This window comes from Protopterus annectens, chromosome 16.part0 (assembly GCF_019279795.1).
Source record: "Protopterus annectens isolate FY-2018-M chromosome 16.part0, PAN1.0, whole genome shotgun sequence".
In the NCBI taxonomy this organism is placed as follows: Eukaryota; Metazoa; Chordata; order Ceratodontiformes; family Protopteridae; genus Protopterus; species Protopterus annectens.
In genome coordinates, this window is record NC_056750.1 from 675243503 (window position 1) to 675266099 (window position 22597).

At 44.6% G+C, this 22597-nt stretch overlaps 1 protein-coding gene across 1 annotated transcript in view; it reads left to right on the forward strand.

Moving 5' to 3' along the window:
* The window catches only part of EHMT1 (euchromatic histone lysine methyltransferase 1), a 1716251-nt gene that overhangs the window by 1654550 nt on the left and 39104 nt on the right, over positions 1-22597 (forward strand). Inside the window, exon 29 of the mRNA XM_044058169.1 lies at positions 709-884. Within this exon, the coding sequence (XP_043914104.1) occupies positions 709-884 (176 nt within the window). The remainder of the gene's footprint in view (positions 1-708; positions 885-22597) is intronic.

Genomic DNA, 22597 nt, shown 5'->3' on the forward strand with positions numbered 1-22597 from the left:
CAAGTATATACTATGTGGCATGTTATCAAAGGGGGTGCCAAATTTTCATTGATCTGTGCAAAAGTAGTGTGTGCATACCTTTGAGAAAATAATGCTGAAGTGGAACAGAAGAAAGGACGAATCCAGTCTTAGAACCACCAAAGATGATTACTGCTTTTGGGTTTTGATGCAGCATAACTTTTTCCACACAACCTGCCCCGTTCTGCCTTTTTGAGGATCAACACTTTGGTAGATCCAGGTAATCAATGAAATCTATATCACATTGTTAAAACAGTGGTAAGTTCTACTCAAACACCAGTAGCTGTGAATAGTGGAGATGCTGCCATTTCTGAAAGTGTTGAGATGATATAGTGGGCTATACTAATTAGGATTGCTGACAGTCTAATGCCAGATGCTTGGAGATGAGACCAGTAATATGCTTCTGCTGGTACAGTGGATACCTCGTAACTTTTCGTTACATTGCACTTACAAAGTTAGGATGTCCAGGTATATATTCTTTCATTTTTATCTGTTTTAGTTCTGACTGCGTTTTGTCACTCTTGTTTTTTCAGTTCATAATTTGCCATACACGTTTCATACTCTGGTTTGTTGCATGTTGTAATTTTTGCAAAGTAAACTGAGTTGTCCCGTGGTATGTTTGTTGTTATAACTACCCAAGTCACATGTTGTAAAATGTTTAGCTTTCTAAACAAATTCTTTATTTTCTAGGATGGAGAAGTGTACTGCATCGATGCACGTTTCTATGGTAACATCAGTCGTTTTATAAACCATTTGTGTGAGCCAAATGTCATCCCTGTGCGAGTTTTCACATCACACCAGGATCTTCGGTTTCCAAGAATTGCTTTATTTAGTAGTCGAGACATCCAGTCTGGAGAGGAGTTAGGGTATGTACTTAAACACTGAGTTCTTTGCCTAGTCTACCACTGACTCATCACAGTTGCTGCTTTTTCTTCTGTTGCATGTTGTCAGATTTGGAACTCCTTAGAAGGTTTAATGTAGTGGTTAATTTACTTCATTGGTGCTGCAGAGTTCATGCAGAAAACGTTATCCAATTTACTGGTACCAAGAGTAAGATTTTTGAGATGTGCATCTTAGAGGAACCAAACAGGAAAGGACATTGTTGAAAGTTCAGCAGGAACATTTACTACTGTTTTTTCAACTGTAGTTATAGCTTCCACTTAAATGTTATGGTGTCACACTTTAACACTAGGGGTGATGTCATAGCCCTGTGATTATCTCATTTTTTTTCCTTTTGCTTCTTGTACATATTTAAGAGGTTTCCATGGTCAGTGTCTAAATCAGTAAAACCTCTAAAATGTTTCTGTTGTCATCTGGTCAGGAAGCATAGCAGCACTAATTGTACTGCCCATGAAGGTTGTACAATGTCAGGAAGTGGCATGTCGGCTCTGCAGATTGCTGCCAGTAACCAGTACATAAGAGCCCTGCTTCACCTCATTTAAAATGGCATCCTTGGAATGCACATGAAAACATTGGAACACAGAGGTGATTTAATAGAATTTTGGACCGACACCAACAGTACAATTACTCAAGTTTACAGACTAACGAGTCATCCTTCAGGCATCATGTGCTTGAAGAGGGGTCATTGTAAGGACCAGCAGGAGGGGTCCCCTCTTGTGATCATCTGCTAGGCTTGGATAGATGGAGGAAGGTATGAGATTCAGAGGCCAGGGAATTTGCCAAGACGTCATTTTTCAAAATGTGTTTCTGCGACTGTCTTTGGCTCCTCACCTTTTACTCGATGGAGGAAGCTTGTGCTCGTCACTAGCTGATGATGATGGAAGTGGTAAATGTGAACCCCAAAAAGACATCTTGGGATTTGACTTCTAACATGCCAACACCTCCTTTACCACTTTGGTATCTGGAGAACCACTGTGACAGCCCAGGTTGCAAGGGAAGATTCCCCCCACCACCACGTCCTCTATTAAAAGCTCTGTGGTTAAGCATTTGGGCCCATGGGGTCCATACCTGCATGAGATGTTTGAAGTCATTCAGCAATCACCTTGATTCTCGTCTGAAGGGTATGGGACAGACCCTTTGGGTACAGAGCTTGTGTTGGCCTAATATGCTGTCATGGATTGCCATCTTGCAGTAGCTGCCTTGTTACATGGCTGTAGAGAGGAGGACTGTCCCCACCATTCTCACTGTAGAGTCACTTTTTTCTGCAGCTAAACTAGTCACAGCTCGTGACGACAGCTGTATCTCTGGTAGGTTGATGAGCTATCCTGGACCCACTTCCTGTATGCAGAGAAAACGTAACTTCCGTCAAAAAGGGCTTCATTTAAGCCTGCTTGAGGAATAGACAGTGCTTCTTCCATTCAGGCTTTGGAAAAAGAACTGAGACCAGAGGTTTTCTGTTCTCGTCTATCAACCAGGCCATGGTGTGTTGTACGAACAAATAGGGCAGTATGCACTTGCACCTCATTTCAGAGATATGATGCTGGTCTGGCAGTGGACTCCAGACTGCTGCTTGCTACACATGTCATCTGTCTTGTAGCATATTACATTACGTAGGAAGTGAGCATGTTGGTTTGTTTCTTCAGTTCCAGTTTCAGCTGAGGACAAGGGTAGAATGTGACATCTCAGATTCTGATTTGTGGTCTTCTCCGAGTTCTGCTCACAGCAGGAAAGGGTGGAGTTGATAGCAATATGTATTTTCCCTGTTGTGAACAGAATGATTCCTATTACCTTTCCACATTTTCCTCTGATTCCATACTCCCTAGCAAAGTGAGACCAGAAGGATCAAAACTAATTCTGGTGTGGTGCCGTAGGCACTAAAGGATCTTATGTCTGTACAGTTCATGGTTTGTTCTCACAATGGAATGACAGCTAAAACCACCACTGGATATGACTGCTGCTGTAGATCCCGTTGTTCCTGGCAGATCTTCCACTGGGAGTTGCAGAGGTGATTGAAATCATTTCAGAGCCATTAATCCAGCAGACATGTTTGACCAAGTGAAGATCATCTCTGTCTTGGCAGCAAAGTATTTTGGACCACCAACCCGCTAGATGGTTTAAAAATGATCCTAACTTACATTCTGTATACATTTGCATCCTTAATTATTTTGTGATCAGAATGCTTTTCACATTTTTGGTGCATGACAACCTTATGAAAGGTAGAACTTTGGAGAGAATAGGGATGAGCTGTTTGTCATACCGCTAAACTGTGTGCCGGTTCATGGAGTAGAGGGATGGAACCGTATTTGACCTGGTTAAAGCAGCAGCTACATGTCCTAGTTGACCAGGGTAGAGTAGCAGCCCACAAACTACAGCTGGAGATAGACTGGGTGAATGGACAGATTTGGCTTGATCCCTGGGAAAGAGAAGGGACTATGGAGGGTGGTGTAGATGTGATCCCATCCAAAGAATGCACGTGCTGCAGCAGAGTATCCTACACTTACAGAAGCACACGCTTGCAGCAGTTCAGCTTAACAACCATTGCACCTAGAGCAATGCAAAATCTCCTAGCAATTGACTGGATGACTGCTACAGTCCTTGGCTCACACGTCTCTCTCCTGGTCTTCAGGTGAAAAGAGTGGGGAGGAATTAATGTCTTGCATGGGATGTTGTCCGATGGTCTTGTGCAAGGGTGAAAGAATGTGGGTAAAATAGTCATTTAAAAAGTTGTGCTGTCTGAGAATTAGATGGTCAAAGAAAAATGTTTAATGTGGCTGCCCTCTTCCCAACAAGGCATGATCTCAGAGTTGAATAATTTAAGGATGAAAGTGTAGCCCTGCACTTGGAAAAGAGAGTCTGCCTTCTGGCTTTGACTTTTTTGTGGTGTATTTGGCTGTGTCATATTAGTGAACAACTAAGACCAAAACAGTCAGCCCAGTATCAGCTTGACTTGCAGTCGACGTGGGAGATGTGCAGTCTTCTGACCTTTGAAGCACAGTTCTCTTAGGCAGGGGTGGTGAATATTTTGTGTGCCCAAACTGGTGATAATCTGAGTGTGTCATGATAATTTTGAACTGTGATTCTTTATTAATGAAGAAGTAACAGTAATGTAGTTTTTATAAAGTAAAGAGGATGCTTATTTGTGCATTCATTATTTCATTAGTAGATTAACAGAAACATATGAAAATCAATTTTATAAAATCTGTTCAGTTGCTTTATTGATTATAATTGAAAAGCAACATCAGCTGTGTATAACAAGCAACAAAAAGCATAGCCAAGTAATCTGGTGCCCTATAAGTAACCTGCACTGGAGCTCCCTTCATCTCAAAGTTGTGGAACGGAAAAAAAAAATTCTCAGGTGAAAACAAAAATAGCCTCTCTTACTTTAAAACTGTAGTCAGTACTGCACCCTTATAACATCATCACCTGCTGACCACACCCATTATCACTTGATATGACTTTGTATGCAACATATAAAATGTGGGCATGAAATGTCGGGCTTTGGTGTTTATCTTCCTTTCTTGATTTTCTAAATAAACATTTACTTTCAGTGAGATGCTGCTGTGCTAATAATGAATGTTTTATGTCCAGTTTTTATTTGGTTGTTTTGAGTTAGTAGCACTAGTTCATAGTAATTCTACTCCTGTAATTAGTCTTGTCAACAAGGCTGCCTCGCTGTTTTAAATCAGCAAGATTTTTTTTTAATAATCTTATTTAAAAATCTGTGTTAATTTGAATGCCTTCTCTGAGTAAACTGCTGTTGCTGATTCAGTTTTGTTTTCTGTTGCACTGAATGCAAGTATCTGAAAGTGTGTGTATATGTATTTGTTGACGTGGAAGTCAGGATATTCATTAAATAACTGTGAGTTGATTTAATTAACCAAGGGTTGTGGAAATGGCCCTACTTGAGCCAGCATGTTAGTTAAACTTAGTTTTCATATTTTATTTTTTTTTATCTTACTTTAACTGAAAAGTGTAAAAGAAGTGACCAGATTGGTGTTGTATGTTGCCTTCCTTCTGTAAATATTTGCTACTCAGGCACATTCAAGGGAAACATGGGGACATTGCTAGTGTACAAAAAGCCTCACTGCTTACCAAAACAAAATTGCTTTAGCCACAAGCCCACCCAACAAACAAAGCAAAATATATAGCCCAAGCATGTGATCTGATGTCCTTTTCATTTTTCCTCGCTGATGGCTCACTGATCCGAGACTCTGATCCAACTCAGATTCATTTTTCAGACTTGGATCCCAGTCGCAAGCTCCTCCCTCTACTCATAATACTCTACACCTTCCCCAGCTTCCTCAGATGTTGTTTGACGCCGGTCAGGTACAGATGAGGATTCTCTGTCTCGAGTTTGAGAACTGCTTTTTTTGGCTGTTAAAGGTAAGTTAAATTTTCACTTTATTCACACTTTGATTTAAAATCTTTTCCCTGGTAGTTTATCTTCTTTCCTTCCTTTCCCATTACATTTTTGCAGGCATTAGAGACTGTTTTTTTTTATTCCCATCTTAACTGCTGCTTTTTCTTAGGGCCGTTGGCACTTCCTTTTGTTTGCTTTGTTTACTGTCTTTCTCTGTCTGTTAGATTTAACTTTAAAAAAAAAATCTTTTCTAATAGTTTATTCTAAGCTCAAAGTTCCTCCTCTTACCCATAATGCCTCTTTCCTCCTTTCAGATCTCGTTTGTTGCCTGTAATGTCCATATCTTGATCTGAGATCTCAGCATAGGAAGTTGTGGTGTGTGTTTTTGGGATTAAATCTTCTCTTTTCTCTATCTTTCTTCTCTACTTTCTACCCCCCCGAGCATTTCTGTCGGTTTTAAAAAAAAAAAACTCTCTCTCCCCTTTTCCTTGCGTGAGTGGTTTGAGTGTGAGTGTGCTGGGCCTGCGTGGGATATGCCTGACACTCCCAAGCCAGGTTTCAGAAAGTGTACAGTGTGTGGCCATAAGCTCTCCCCAGCAGATGGCCACACTTGTTGCTTAGTGTGCTTAGGGGGCAGCTCATCTCCATACCTCATGTTCTGTCTGTGCTGGGTTTAATCCCCAGGCACTTAAGGACAGGAGGGACAAATTAATACTCGAGGCCCTTCTTCCCTCTTCGGGGACTCAAGTCCTTGTGCCCCCGGATTCTGCTCCTGTTGCCTCTCCGGCTTCTGGGACTCAAACTCCCGCCAAGAGGCCCGGGGATGGGGACAAATCTGCCAAAAAAATATAGGCCGAGATAGTGATCCCCAGATCGCTCCTGTCCGGCTGGCCCCCCACCTAAAGTGAGGCTGACTCTGAGATCAGAGTCTCCCCAGCTCCGTTCTCCTCAGTTCTCCCCAGAGCCAGAGGAGCCCAGGATCCGGTCACCAATTCAGGCTTCTCCTCACTGCCCTTCCAGGCTAGTGTCGGTCGCCTCCTTCTCCCGCTCCACCCGGAGCCTTAGTGAAGAGGAGATGGATAGGATGATGCAGAAGTTCATCTGCACTCGGATACAGATGGGGGTCTTGCCTGCCCCCTTCCTCCAGAGCGGGGAGCACGCAGTCCTTTTTCACCCCGATTACGCCTTCTCCAGTCCGGCCTTCGGTTTTGGAGCCCTTGGATCCGAGAACTCTTGATGACAGTGGGTCGGCACCGATGGTACCTTTTACTTCGCCGGCTATGACCTTGAGCAGGTCAGATATGACAGGCGTGGATCCGACAAGCTCCCTGAGCTGTAGTCTCGGTGCCTGATCTGACGGGTTGGTGTCTGTTCAGAGTGTGTCGTAGTGCAGCCTTCCTCTCGGTATCTCAGCGCCTGGAGGCTCAGTGCTGACTCCCCTGTCGGGTCAGAGGGTGATGGCTCCTATGATCCTTTCTCAGGAGGTCCATTCCCCTTCGGCTTTTGATGTGGTGGAGAGGGTTCTCTCCATTTCCTCAAGACCCTTGACCATCTCGTCCTCAGACTTGGCTCCAACTCTGTTTCTGGTATGGTTCCGGCCACCCTGCCATCTCAGGGACAGCCTGCCACTACTTTGCCTCAGGAAGCTTCCACTTGTGAGCAGCAAGACATTGGCGAGTTCTTCCCAGAAATAAATACCAAAAAGCACTTGGATAGCCGTTTCACTGCAAACCACAATGTTTATTCACAAAGACACAACACCAGCAACCACAATGTAAGATTTAACGCTGACATACAACCAGTACGTTTTTGTCAAAAACTTCATCAGATAACTGTGAATGCCACTCTGCTATCCTTATATAACCTTGCTAGTAACCCATTTAGTATAATTAAATCTTTGTTAATTGACCTAATAAATGTAAAGTTAAAGTACACATTCTGCTGGCTTAAACTCACACTTAACATGTTCTAAAATCATTCTCATTTAAAATTCTTAAGCATTATGACCATAATTTGTTAAAACACTTATCAAAGCAAATATTAAAACAGTATATGTTCAATACAAATATTCCATACTAAAAAATGTATATAAAAATGTTAAAAAAATTAATACAACTAAAGTGTGTATAAAGAATGCTTCCTTCTAATGTTCAAAAGAAATAATGCACCATAAAAACTAAACAGTTGACTCATAGTATGAAGGGTTCATCTCCCCAGAGATCCCCACTGAAGAGATCCCTCACAAATGTACGTGCAAAAGGAGGCACTTAGATTCCCCACCGTGGAGTCTCTCACTGAAGACACCGATTTGGAGGAAGGGGAAGGTTCCCCCAGGTCACCCCCCCCCCCCCGAGGATGTCTCCTTTGGAGACGACATGGAACAACTCTGCCAGCGAGGGGGTGGTATGCCCAGAAACCTACCTTGGATAAATCTGTGTTACTCAAAGGCATTTGGCACAGGACCCTCTACTTCCTGGGTGTCCCCCCCTGCAAATCCTTTAGTGGACCTTATAACATCTCGGGCATGGAAGAAACCAGACACAGTAGTGCCCATCCCCAAATGCCTGGATAAAGATGTTCATCGTGTTTCACTGTTGCAGTCATGACTGTAGGGTTCTCCCCTGCCGGCAGGCAGTCCTCGGTCAGCCAGAATCCCAAAGTCTGGGTCTGGCGTCGGCTGCTCAGCCATGCTCCCTGACGTCAGAGCGCCAGGAGTACAAAGCTGACAGCCGACACCATGTTCTCCAGTCTTTCTTGCCGTGCGGTGATAGCAGTTCGTAAATGCCGGTCGGCTGACTCCTGACAATTTTTTCTAATCATACTTCAGTCCGAAGACTTTCTTCTCCTACTCAAAGCTAAGTACCCCGTTGGGGAAACTTTTTTCTTGCTCCAGTCCGATGTCAAAAAAAGTTAATAATTGTATTTCATGTGGGAAGCAAATACCTCATAAGGATTTTCATTCTTACTGTATTCCTTGCTTAGGCCCTGACCACGACGTAGTTAGTTGTCGGTTTTGTGCTAGATTCAATCAACGGACAATTAAACGAAGGTACGATTTTGCATTTCATTACTTCGGTAGGCGTTTTAATTACAAAATGTCGTCGGATACGGTTCTGGCTACCGGAGTTCACAAACGACGCAAGGATAAAGACAGGCCTCCGAGGTCCAAATCAGATGATGTTGTACAAGCAGAGCCAGCTTCAGGTTCGGCCGTCGTCAGTGAGGCGCTTTTGCAGCCCCTGTCGTCGGCCATTTCAGAACCGATGGCCAAAACGGACTCCCACGAGGAGACAACTAGGCCTTTGAATATTTCTGTTGCAGGACCTTAGGACAATGCTCCTTCGGATGGGTCCGGAGCCGCTGTGCAGGTACCGGCTTCCGAAGGGGTTTTCAGGCCTACTCAGCTTCTAATAAAGGCAAAGCCAAAGACAAAGGCAAAGACTCCTTCCAAATCAAAGACTGCAGCCCAGGCCTCTTCTGATCCGGCACCCAAGTCTCAGAAACAGTTACTCAAGATGGCTGAAGACTTACTTACTATGATTAGGGGTTCCCATCCCACTCCAGATAAAAGGCCAAGGCAGGAAGTGTATTATGACTCCTCTGATCAGGCTTCTGTTTCTTCAGTTTCTTCTTCTGACCAGGAATATTCTTTTCCTCCTTATGAGGATTCTGATGCTGAGGAATCCATTCCTTCAGCTTCTCCCCCTGAGGATTTCTCTTTTGGGGAAACTTTGTATGAAATGAGGTAACATTTTCACTGGGAAGGACAGGAGTACTCGGAATCTAAGAAAAGACTTAGGGATTTTCTTCTTCTCCCCAACATAGACCCCTGGCTATACCTCCTATTTTGGATATTGTGGATGATGCTTTTTTGGAGGCTAACTTAACTCCTGACTCTTTTCCTCCAGCTCCTGTTAAGCCAGACAGATATTATAGGGTTCCTGATTCCCATCAGTTTTTATACAAGAATCCTACTGCTGATCCTGAAACCATTTCTCAGGGTCCTAAGGGGGTTAAGGCCGCTTTTGCTAAAAACCCCATTCCCACTGAGAAGGATTCTAGATCTTTAGAAAGATGGGGCAAAAAAGTGTACACTTCTGCTACTTTATCTATTAGGGCTTTAAACTGTCAGTTTCATATGCTGAAATACCAGCAATTTCTTCTGTCTGTTTTAAAACAAAAGTTAACTTCCATTTCCGCCTGTGCAGATGATAAGGAATTACATGACTTAATGCATGCCACTGAACAAGTTGGGAAGCATGGTTTACACTGTGGATTTGATGCCTTGGAGGCTTCTTGTAGGGCTGCTGCCTCTGGCACAGTCATTAGTAGGCATGCGTGGTTAAAGGAACAAAACTTGCCAGATCAAGTAAAAGCTAAATTATTGGATGCTCCTGTTCAGCATAATGTTTTGTTTGGATCTAAAGCTGAAGAGGTGATAAAGAAGATGGAGGACAAGGCAAAATCCATGCAAACAGTTAAAGATTTCTTACAAGTACAGCCACCCAGATTTAGTAGGAATTGGCCTACTAAAAATTGGTCCTTTCCCAATTCTGACAGGCCACAGAGGGGTAGATACAGATGCTCCCGAGGAAGGCCTCAAATGCAAGCCTCTTATAGACCAAGACAGTGGACTGCTTCCACCCCTAGGGGAGGAGAGGACAGGTCGCAAGCTCATAGAAAACAGACTCAATGACTCCCTCTGTTGGGCTGCAGGAACTTCTTGCCTGGAAGCCCCTCTCGGAGGAAAACTTTCTCTTTTTCACCTAAATTGGACTCATATAACCCAAGACGAGTGGGTTCTGGATGTGGTTTCAAGAGGTTACAAATTCCATTTTCATACCCTACCAAGACCAAGCAGATGGCCGGATCTTCCAAAACATCAATGGTTAGAGGCCTTAAAGCAGGTGGAAGCTCTCTTGGTATGAAAGCCATAGAACTGGTTCCACTTTCAGAGATGGGACAAGGTTTTTACTCGAGGCTCTTTCTAGTCCCCAGAAAGCAAAATTCATGGAGACCCATTCTGGATCTATCAGTCTTGAACACTTTTCTCGAGATACCAAAATTCAAGATGCTTACTCTACAGCAGCTACTTCCAATGCTGACCAAAAATGCATGGATGGTAACTTTGGATTTAAAGGAGGCATATTTACACATTCCCATCAGGCAGGAATGCAGAAAATACCTCAGGTCCAAGGCCGGATCGAGGCACTATCAATTCTCTGCGCTGCCCTTTGGATTGTCTACTGCGCCCAGGGTCTTCACCAAATGCCTGGCTCCAGTAGTAGCTTATTGCAGACTCAAGGGAATTCAAATTTACCCTTATCTGGATGACTGTCTTATTCAGGCAGACAGCAAGGATGTCTTACTCCAGCATCTAGAATTTGTTCAGAATCTTCTCAAGTTCTTGGGATTCACTGTAAACATAAAAAAGTCAAATTTGACACCATCACAACAGATAACTTTTCTGGGTGCTCTTCTCAACACAACAACCCAGATGGCATTTCTGACATATGAAAAACAATTACAGCTGGCTTCAACTTTCAAAACCTTGGCAACATTAACTCAGCTATCTGCAAGGAAATTCCTGCAGGCTTTGGGTTACATGGCCTCCTGCATCCTTCTCGTACCATATGCAAGACTACATATGAGGAAAATACAGTGGTACCTAAAAAGTGTATGGTCTCAGCATTGCCACAGTTTAGACATACAGATTACCGTCCTGCCTTGTCTTCAAAAGGAATTCCTTTGGTGGTCCAAGGCATGTACTCTAAACAAAGGAAAACCCTTCAGTCTGCCTTCAGCCACTCCGATACTAACGACGGACGCCTCAGATTATGCATGGGGAGCCCATTTTCAGGGCAACTGTCTGCAGGGCCTTTGGACAAAGGATCAGAAGCTCCTGCATATCAATTTAAAGGAAATGTTAGCCATTCAGAAGGCTCTATTGGCCTTCAGGAATCTTCTACATCCAGGACAACTACTGATACGGACAGACAACACCACAGTTATGTGGTACATAAACAAGCAAGGGGATCTCATTCCTATCCCCTTTGCAGACTAGCCATGAATCTATGGAACACAGCTCTAGCTTGCAAACTGGACCTTCAAGCTCAGTTTCTACCAGGGAAGCAAAACTTCCTGGCAGACAGTCTGAGCAGAAATCTGTCGGACCCACACGAATGGATGCTGGACACCGAAATATTCAAGATGATTACAGCAGTCTGGGGATGTCCTCACACAGACCTCTTTGCATCCCACCTCAATCATCAACTACAGATTTTTTGCACCAGGACATTCCACGAACTAGCTTGGAAAGTGGATGCACTATCATTCAGTTGGAGAAACCTCTCTGGGTATGCCTTCCCGCCTCTACCTCTTCTTCCACGGGTGTTATTAAAGATCAAACAGGACAAGCCCAAGATGATAATCTTGCTGGCCCCAAATTGACCTCGACAGTTTTGGTACCAAACACTGAAAACCTTTGTCTGGAGCCCCCTTGGGTTTTACCACAGACTCCGAACCTTCTGTCCCAACACCAGGGTCAGGTTCTGCACTCCCATGTCAAAACTCTCAGCCTGGCGGCATGGTTAATCCAGGGTCTATGATTCATTCTCTCCTACCCAAGCAGGTTATGGATGTCATTTTAGAAGCCAGACGTCCTAGCACTAGAAAATCTTATGCAGAAAAATGGAAAAGATTTTGCTCCTGGTTGCAGGCTCGGGATTCAAATCCTCTTATTCCTAACATTCCTCTGATTTTACTTTACCTGACAGACCTATTACATAAGGGTCTCTCTTTCTCTTCCATAAAAATACATGCCTCTGCTATTTCTGCTCATTATAATACAGACCCTCCAATCTTTTCCCACCAGCTCATGAGACAGTTTCTCAGAGGAGCTAAGAACTTAAGGACCCCTAGATCTCCACCCATTCCTGCTTGGGATCTCAACTATGTTTTGGAAAAGCTCACCTTACCTCCTTTTGAGCCTGCTGCCACATCTGACATCAAGTTTTTATCTTGGAAGACAGCCAACCTGTTAGCTCTGACCTCTGCCAGGAGAGTTTCGGAGTTGCAAGCTCTCATGGCTGTGGAACCTTATATTATTTTTCATCAAGACAGGGTGTCTTTAAGGACTAATCCTACTTTCATGCCTAAGGTGGTTTCCAAAGTGGCTTTAAATCAAACTATTCACTTGCCAACTTTTTCCCCACTCCTCAAAATAAGGGGAAAGGATCTTGCATTCCTTGGATGTACACAGACAACTACTTTTTACCTGGACAGAACCAAGGACATCAGGAAATCAGAGCAATTGTTTGTTTCTTATGCTTCAAGTTCCCAAGGTAAAGCCATTTCAAAACAGACCATTTCTAAATGGATTGCTCATGGAATCAGATTTTGTTATTCACACCATGGAAAGCAAATCCCAGGGAGTATAAGGACTCACTCTACCAGAGCTGCTGCCACTTCAGCTGCCTTCCTCAGGGGAGTTCCTACCAAAGACATTTTGGAAGCTGCAACTTGGAGTTCAGTGCATACTTTTTCCAAGCACTACAATCTACCTCTCTACTCTAAGTCTAGGGCAGGCTTTGCTTCTGCAGTCTTGCAGGGCCTTTTAGCCGCCCCCTCTACTTTGACCACCTCCCTTTTATTCTGCTTTGGGATTCAACCCTACAGTCATGACTGCAACAGTGAAACACGATGAACATAGTACAGTTGTGTACACTTACCATAAATGTAGATGTTCGAGTGTCTTCACTGTTGCAGTCTGGGTTACCCTCCCTCCTGTCCCCTCTTATTTTCTCCTTTGTGTGGTTCCCTTCTTCACCCTTCTTCTGAGGTGTATTTGCAAAGGGTATGGGATCTTACTCATTTTGGAACACCTGACATCTGGGGCAAGAAAAACTGGAGAACATGGCATCGGCTGTCAGCTTTGTACTCCTGGCGGTTTGACGTCAGGGAGCATGGCTGAGCAGCCGACGCCGGACCCAGACTTTGGGATTCTGGCCGACCGAGGATTGCCTGCCGGCAGGGGAGAACCCTGCAGTCATGACTGCAACAGTGAATACACTCGAACATCTACATTTATGGTAAGTGTACACAACTGTACTTTTTGAGCCCTCCCATCAGATAGGTCACACTGGAATAAGGGGTCCCCGGTTGATGCTATGGTGGTGGCAGCTGCTACTAGGAAAGAGCTCGCTCAGGAGAGCTCTGTGGTTCATCCTCCAGACTGAGAGTCATGGGTGATGGACTGTTTTGGGAAGTGGGTGTACACTTCAGTGACTTTGTCCATACCAGCGCTGCATTACATGGCATGTGATTCAGCTGCAGCAAGACCTAGTGAAGTAGATCGCTGAGTCGACCCCTGAGTCCATGTCGGCAGAGGACAAGAAGACATTTTTCGCTAGTATGGCCACTTTAAAGTCAATCGCAAGCACTTATATGCATCTCCTCTCCCATGCTCCCAAGGGAGCTGCTAGAGCAGCTGGTACAGACGTTGCCATCAGGCGACATGCCTGGCTCAGGCTCTGTCAGTTTTCGGAACATTTTAAGGTGTCATTCACCAATGCCCCATACAATGGTTCCTCCCTATTTGGAAAGTTGGTACGTGAGACTTTAGTTTAGAGTGAGAAGGACGGGATGATTCTGTCTGCTATCAGGATCCGCTTCTCCGCCTCTCAGTGATCCTTTTGTAGGAATCGGTGAGCGACCCAGAAGATGTGGTTCCGGATATCTCAGACACTTCCCCGAGACATTCAGGACTCGCCTTCCCCCAGGGGCATAGGGGGTCCGAGAAATTAAGGGTCTCGAGAACCTTTCTTGGACATACCCACACAGCAACCCTTGGGGTTGGGGGCTGTCTATCGCTACACCTAATGGAGTGGGAGTCCATCACAAAAGATCGTTGGGTGTTGCAAGTTATATCCAGAGGTTATTCAGTCCTAGTCCTCGAGCCACCTGCACCACAGAAACACCTCCTGGATGTTCTACCCATGCACAGGAAGGATGCAGCACTAGAAATTGCAAAGCTGCTGGAAAAACTGATCATCCAGCACGTCCCCCAAGACCAGTCTGGATTAGGCATTTATTCCAGGTTCTTTTTAGTGCCAAAGAAGACAGGGGACCCAAGACAATTTCTGTATCTATCCACCTTGAACCTGTCAGTGGCCAAGACAAAATTCCAGATGGCCACCCTTCAGTCTATCCTGCCCTTGCAGCAGGAGAAGTGCTCTATCAACCTCTAGGATGGGTACTATCCTATCAAGATGGAGTTTTCTCCGCTTCTGGCTAGGAGCCAATCATTATCAGTTCAGAGCACTCCCCTTTGGTCTCACAACAGCCCCCAGGGTGTTTACCAAAGTGATGTCAGTAGTAGCGGCTCACCTGAGTCTCCGGGGCATTCAGGTATTTCCCTACCTGGACGATTGGCTCCTCACTGCCCCTTCCAGGCATCAACTTTGTCAAGCAAGGGATTCTTTTCTTCTTCTATCCCAGAGGTTAGGCATTACCATCAATCTCAACAAATCTTCTCTGACCCCTGTCCAAACATTAGGGGCACTGCTCGGGAAGGACAGTTCAAGGCATGTGGTCCCCCTACGAGACCAATCTGCATATCAGCGTCCTGGAGATGAGGGCGGTGCTGTTAGCCTTGCAGGCTCTCCATGCCCATCTTCCTTCAAAGACGATTGCTATCCAGACGGTCAATATGTCGGCTTTCTGGTACATCAACAAACAGAGGGAAACCAGATCTTATCCTCTATGCTGCGAGGCCATGAGAGTATGGGAATAGGCAATCTCCAGTGGCTGTTTTCTGGTGACAATGCACATTCCAAGGAGGTCCAACATTCTAGCGGACAGGCTCAGCAAATCTATTCTGATGCCTCACGAGTGGTCTCTGAATCCTTCGGTAGCAGAACAGAGCTTTCACAAGTGGGGTCAGCCTTGCTGCGATCTTTTCGACTCTTATTCCAACGCAAAATGCAGCGAGTTCTTCATTCTGAACCCCCCTCAGTGGGAAGCCCCGAGAGGCGCTCTGATTCATACTCTAATAAATGGAAAAGTTTCTCTATATGGGCCTCTCAGTGTGTGCATTAGATCCTTTCATGGCTCCAGTTTCTGCTGTGTTGGAATTTTTATTGGGAATTTTTCATCAAGGTGCCAGTTTTTCTACAGTCATAGTTCAACTTGCGACAATTTCGAATTATGTGGGGGATAATATGGCTTCCTTATCATCTTCAAAGCTTTGTAAGGCCTTCCTGAAAGACACCTTTCTTCTTCAACCACTGGTAAAGGACCCTATGCCACTGGGGGATCTTACCCAGTACTTCAAGCCTTAGTTTCCCTCCATTTGTACCTTCAGCTTCAGTAGATGTGCAGTTTTTATCCTGGAAGACTGCCTTACTGGTTGCCATTACTTCTGCCAGGAGAGTTTTGTTAGTTCAGGCTCTGTCGATCAAAGCCTCTTATGATTTTTCATAAGGACAAGGGTATCTTTGCATAATAATCCATCTTTTTTACCTAAAGTAGCATCAGAGATCAGCATTAATCAGGTAATCAACTTCCCAGTCTTTCCAAATTTTCAAAACTATGGAGAATCTTCTTCTTTCGGCTTTTCCGGTTAGGGGTCGCCACAGCAGAACTCCAGTCCGCTAATGATTGGCAGTAGATTTTTACGGTGACGAGGTACCAGCCCAACTCCCAACCTTCAACGAAGGCACATCCATTCACGCATGTCTTTCGAACACCACTCTACCGTGGGGAGGACATGCAAACTCCACACAGAAGGCCCTCCAACTGAGAATCAAATGGGAGAACCTCTTGCTGTGAGGCGACAACGCTACCGCTGCACCACCATCGCAGCTTCAAACAAGGAAGAATACAGATTGCATTTACTAGACGTGCAAGTTAATGTTTCTACATGCACAGGACAAAAACCTTTCGTAAATCTGACCAACTCTTTATTTCTTACTCCAAGCCTTTTTTTAGGGAAATCAATCTAAAGTTACCATTGCTCATTAGATTTCTCAGTGCATCATTCAGGTGTATTCAGCCAGGGGGATTTTCCCCACCAAGTCAGGTGAAAGCACGATGTACTTCATGTTGGGTTATCTGCTTGCAGTAGCCCTCAGTCGGCCTGATTAACAAAGTCTTGGGTCCTGCTTCAGTTGCTGTCTCTCTTTCTGTGACATCAGGTCATCAGGGGTATAAAACATGCAGCCGACACCATTACATCAGTCTTATTTGCCGAGCAGTGCCCAAAGCAGAAGCAGTTCGCAAGTGCCATTCGGCCAACTCCTGAAATTTTCGTTTTCGAGTTTCAGAACCAAAGTCTTCAAGTACCCCATTGGGGAAACTTTTCTTGCTCCTTACCGATGTCATTAAAAGTTAATAATTGCATTTCTTGTGGAAATACCTCACAAAGATTTTCATTCGTACTGTATTCCTTGCATAGGCCCTGACCATAACGTACCTTGCTGTCGGTTTTGTGTTTTATTTAATCAACGCACTATCCGTCGACGGTATATTTTCTCCTCTAAATATTTCGGTTCTCTGTTCAATTATCCAGAAATGTCAGTTAGCCATCCGACTACCAGTATTCCGAAAAAACGCAAAGATAAAGACAGAGACAGGCCGCCTTGGTCCAAAGCTGCCAACAACTTTCGCAGCCCCTGATACCCGCTACTTCTGATTCGCAGGCCTCTACTGAGACCCATTTGGAATCCAGTATGCAATGAGATGCTTCAACTGTAGAACCTGCAGATGTCTCTACCTTGTATGGGTCCAGAGCCGCTGTGCAGGCACCAGCTTCTGAGGGTGTATTCAGGCCTACGGACTTGCATATTAAACCGACACCTCCTTCTTCTTCAAGGCCTAAACCTCGAACCATGCCTAAGAAACCGATGCCCAGGCCACATGCTCAGGCCTCTATACCTAAAAAAACAAATGATGAGAATGGCTGAAGATCTTATAACTCTAATCAGGGGAAGCCAACCACCCCCTTCTAAGAGACCTAGGACTGAATTTGTATATGAATCTTCTGACCAGGATTCTGATTTTTCTGATGATCTGGATTTAACCTTATCTACTTATGAGGATTCTGATGCAGAGGACTCTATTCCCTCTGCTTACCCTCCAGAAGATTTTTCTTTTTGTGAAACCTTGCACACTTAAGGGAGCATTTCCACTGTGAAAGCCAGGATTTTTCTGATTCAAAAAAAGAATCTAGTTTGGCCCCTGATTCCTTGCCTCCTGCTCCCAGAAAACCTGGTAGATATTACAGGGTCCCTGATTCTCACAAGTTCCTTTTTAAAAATCCTATTGTGGATCCAGAGACTATTTCAAAGGGACACAAGGGCATTAAGGCTTCTACTGCTAAAAATCCTACCCCATCTGATAGAGACTCCAGGGCGCTGGATAGATGGGGTAAGAAGGTTTACACTTCTGCAACCTTGGCCATTAGGGCCTTAAACTGTCAGTTTCATATGTTAGTGTCAACAACATGTTATTGGATTGCTTAAACAGAAAATTATGTTGATTCCTGACTGTGCTGAAAATAAAGAATTACAAGATTTAATGCATTCTGCTGAACAGGTTGGAAAACATACTTTGCAATGTGGATTTGTTTCATTAGAGCCCTCTTGTGGGGCTTCTGTCACTGGGTCTGTACTCAGAAGGCATGCTTGGCTTAAGGAGCAATCTTTGCCTGACCATGTTAAAGCTAAACTGTTGGATGATCCCCTAAATCAGGACCACCTGTTTTGCAACAAAGCGGAGGAAGTTCTTAAAAAGATGGAAGATAAAGCTAAATCTATGCAAACTGTTCTTACAAGTTCAGCCTCCAAGATTTAGTAGGCATTGTCCATCTAAGAATTGGTCCTTTCTGGCCCCATCCGGGTCTTCTCAATCCAAACCCAGACACAGTAGAAACCCCAGGTTTCAGTCCCAGGGTACGCACAAGACTAAGCAGTGGGGCGCTTCCGCATCCAGATCTGGGAGTAGTAAGACTCCCCCCTATGGAAGACTGTCCCAATGACTTGCTTTTAAAACTTCCAAGCACTTCTCAACTGAATGCTCCTTTAGGCGGAAAGATTGGTCTGCAGGCCAAAAACTGGGAACTCATTACCCCGGACAAATGGGTTTTAAATATAGTGTCCCAAGGATACAGATTTCACTTCCACATGTTACCAACACCAAGTGGGTGGCCAGATCTACCCCCAAATCAGTGGGCAGAGGCCCAAAGCCAAGTACTTTCTCTCTTGAGCATGGGGGCTATTCATTTGGTACCAGAAGAGGAAAAGAGACAAGATTTCTATTCGAGACTTTTCCTGGTACCCAGAAAAGACAATTCATGGCGTCCTATCCTGGACCTTTCTACTCTAAACACCTATTTGGTGATTCCAAAATTCAAGATGCTGACTCTTCACCATTTGCTTCCTAAGCTAGGCAAGGTTGCCTGGTTGGCAACACTAGATTTAAAAGAAGCATACCTGCACATCCCTATCAGAGACTCTTGCAGAAGATACCTACGCTTCAAAGCAGGCTACATGCACTATCAGTTCTCTGCACTGCCCTTTGGCTTATTTACTGCACCCATGGTGTTCACAAAGTGCCTAGCTCCAGTCATTGCATTTTGCAGGCAAAGAAATATTCAAATATACCCATACCTGGACGATTGTCTAATTCAGGCAGAAAGCCAGGCCATACTTTTGAATCATCTGCCCTTTGTACAAAGGGTGTTTACTTGTCTGGGGTACACCATAAACGAAAAATCACACCTGGTACCCTGTCGTCAAATTATATTCCTGGGAGCAAGCTTGAATACAACTTCCCATATGGCTTTCCTCACACCAGCGAAACAGATTCATTTGACAACCTACTTCAAACAAGTGGCCACAAAAACCCTGCTATTTGCAAGGCAAATCCTGCAAGCCTTGGGGTTCATGGACTCCTGCATTCTTCTAATTCCGTATGCAAGACTGCATATGAGGAAACTACAATGGTATCTAAAAAGCCTATGGTGTCAACATTCTCAGGATCTAGAAGCAATGATTCCTATCATACCTTGCCTACGCCTAGAGTTCCATTGGTGGGCAGAGGCCTGCTACCAAAACAAGGGACTACCATTCACACTACCCCCTGCCGCCCAAACCCTAACAGACGCATCAGACTATGCATGGGGGGTTCACCTGATAGGGAAGTGCATTTAGGGCAAATGGAACCCAAGTCAAATGCTCCTGCGTATCATTCAAAAAGAAATGTTAGCTGTACAGAATGCTCTGACAGCCTTCAAGGACCACATTCTTCCAGGACAACTAATGGTAGAGGCGGACAACACCACGGTTATGTGGTACATAAACAAGTGAGGGGGCACACATTCTTACCCCCTCTGCAGACTAGCCATGGCAGTGTGGAACACAGCCTTGAGCTACTAAGTGAATCTACAAGCTCAATTCCTGCCAGGAAAATTAAATACACTGGCAGACGGACTATGCAGAAACCTCATGAATCCACAGGAGTGGAAACTGGAACCAAGGATTTTCAACATGTTGACAAGCAAATGGGGGAGCCCAGATATAGACCTGTTTGCCTCCCCCAGAACTATCAATTGGACAAGTTTTCCACAAGGATTCCCCACAAACAAGCTTGGAAAGTGGATGCTCTGTCCTTCAGCTGAAAAAAACTATCAGTTTATGCCTTTCCTCCTCCGCTCTCCAAAGTACTACTAAAGATGAAACAGGACAAGCCAAGAACGATTTTGTTTGCACCAGACTGGCCACGCCAACACTGGTACCCCTCTTGCGCAGTGTCTCACAGTTGGCTCCATGGCACCTGCCTCAGACTCCTTCCCCTGTTGTCTCAGCAGGAGAACCAGATCCTGCACCCTCAGCTTCAAACACTGAACCTAGCAGCCTGCCTAATTACTTAATCTCCCCTTTACCATCCCTCAGTAAACCAGTGATGGATATCATTTAGAGGCAAGGAGGCCTAGTACTAGAAAATCTTATGCTGCAAAATGGAAAAGATTCTGTGCCTGAAACCAATCTCCAGGGATGAGCACAGCAGCGCCCAATCTACCTCAGATTTTACAATATTTAACTGAGATGCTTCACAAGGGCTTGTCCTTTTCCTCCATCAAAATTCACGCCTCGGCCATTTCAGCTCATTATAACACAGAACCTCCCCTTTTCTCACCCACTGCTCAAGCAGTTCCTCAGAGGGGCCAAACATTTAAGGCCACCCAGGAGAGCTCCAACTCCAACCTGGGACCTTAACTTTGTCTTGGTGAAACTCACTCTTCCTCCTTTCGAGCCAGCTGCTACTGCAGATTTAAAATTCCTTTCTTGGAAAACAGCTTTCCTTTTAGCAATCACTTCAGCAAGAAGGGTATCTGAATTACAGGCCTTTATGGCAGTGAAGCCTTTTATCATTTTTCATGCGGACAGGGTGTCCCTCAGAACCAATCCATCCTTCATGCCCAAAGTGGTATCCAGTGTGGCTCTTAATCAGTCCATCCATTTGCCAACCTTCTTTCCTAATCCACAAAACAAAGGGGAATGGATACTGCACTCCTTAGATGTGCACAAAACAACTTAGATTCTACTTGGAAAGGACTAAACCTCAAAGGAAATCTGAACAACTGCTGGCGGCATTTGCTGCAGGGACAGAGGGAAAGGCTATTTCAAAGCAAACCATTTCTAAATGGATAGGCCATTGTATTAATTTCTGTTATAAGCACCATAGAAAACCTATCCTACAGGGCATCAGACCCCATTCAACCAGGGCTGCATCTACCTCTACAGCCTTTCTCAGAGGCATCCCTACCAGGGACATCCTAGAAGCTGCTACCTGGAGTTCTGTACATACTTTCACCAAGCATCATCATTTGCCAGTTTTCTCTAAATCCAGAGCTGACTTTGCCACTGCAGTCTTGCAGGGCCTTATAGCTGGTCCTAATGATATTTAAGTTCCTCCTCCCAACCATAGCTTTGGGAATCTACCCAAATGTAATTACTGCAGCAGTGAAACATGAAGAACATAGTACAGTTGTGCACACTTACCATAAATGTAGATATTTGAGTGTATTCACTGTTGCAGTCCTGGTTACCCTCCCTCCAGCCTGCTGACTTATGTATATATATATATATATATATATATATATATATATATATATATATATACTGATGTAATGGTTAGGGCTGCATGTTTCTATACCCCTGACGTCATGGAAGAAGAGACGGCAACCGATGCCGGAGCCAAGACTTTGTTAATCAGGCCGACTGAGGGCTACTGCAAGCAGATAACCCAAATGTAATGACTGCAACAGTGAATACACTCGAACATCTACATTTATGGTAAGTCTACACAACTGTACTTTCCACCAGGTCTATGGCCACGTCAGCGACCACTTGGTCCTCATCCCATACCTTCACCTCCCATTGCAAGTTGGACATTGTATCCAGGAACAAGGCATCCTTTGGCTCTGCCGTGCTCAGAAATATCCTTCCTGAGGGCCTCCCAGGTGTCTGGTAGCTGGGGACTCTGTCCCACTGGTTGAAGACCAAATGAAGACAACTACTTCAGATAAAGAAGTTATATACTCACCATAATGTTCCATCTGAGTAGTTGATCTTCATTTGTCTTAAACCATCCCTCCCTCCTTCCCCCGGCTTTGTGTAAACAGTGGTTACTTCCTACATATTATGGAGGTGGTCACTGTAAGGTGCCTCTTATCCTTGTGTTGCTTTCTTGTATAGACAAGTCTCTGTTGGGTCGGGTGATGGTACTGCATTAGTCAGCAAACTCGATCTGAAGGGAGGAAGGAGATGGGCATTATGGGTAAGGGGAGGAGCTTTGAGTTTAGATCAGACGCTGGATATGTGGCGGAATCGGCTCCAATACGGATCCAGGAACCCACAGGTTGAAGACAAATGAAGAACTACTCAGATGGAACGTTATGGCGAGTAAATACCTTTTTTTTGGGGGGGTGTGCAGTGTTTTTTCTGTGTAAGATCTGTTAGTGTTGGATCATAATTGCTAGTTATGTCAGATAAACAAGCAGGTTTTAAGCACTGTTCAGATTGTGGGCACAAAATTCTTCGGTCTGATGCACACAAGTAAATGTGTATATTATTTAGGACCAGACAGTCTGCGATCAGCTTGTGACATTTGAGAACTTTAATCCTGATGCCACTGCCATTCACAGAAACAAGTTGATATTGAAGAGTCTTTTACCTGCTGCTTCATCCTCTTCACAAGGGTTCAGACCCCCTGTAAGAGTCATGCTGGGTCTTGAGTCCAGGGAACATCCTCACAAGA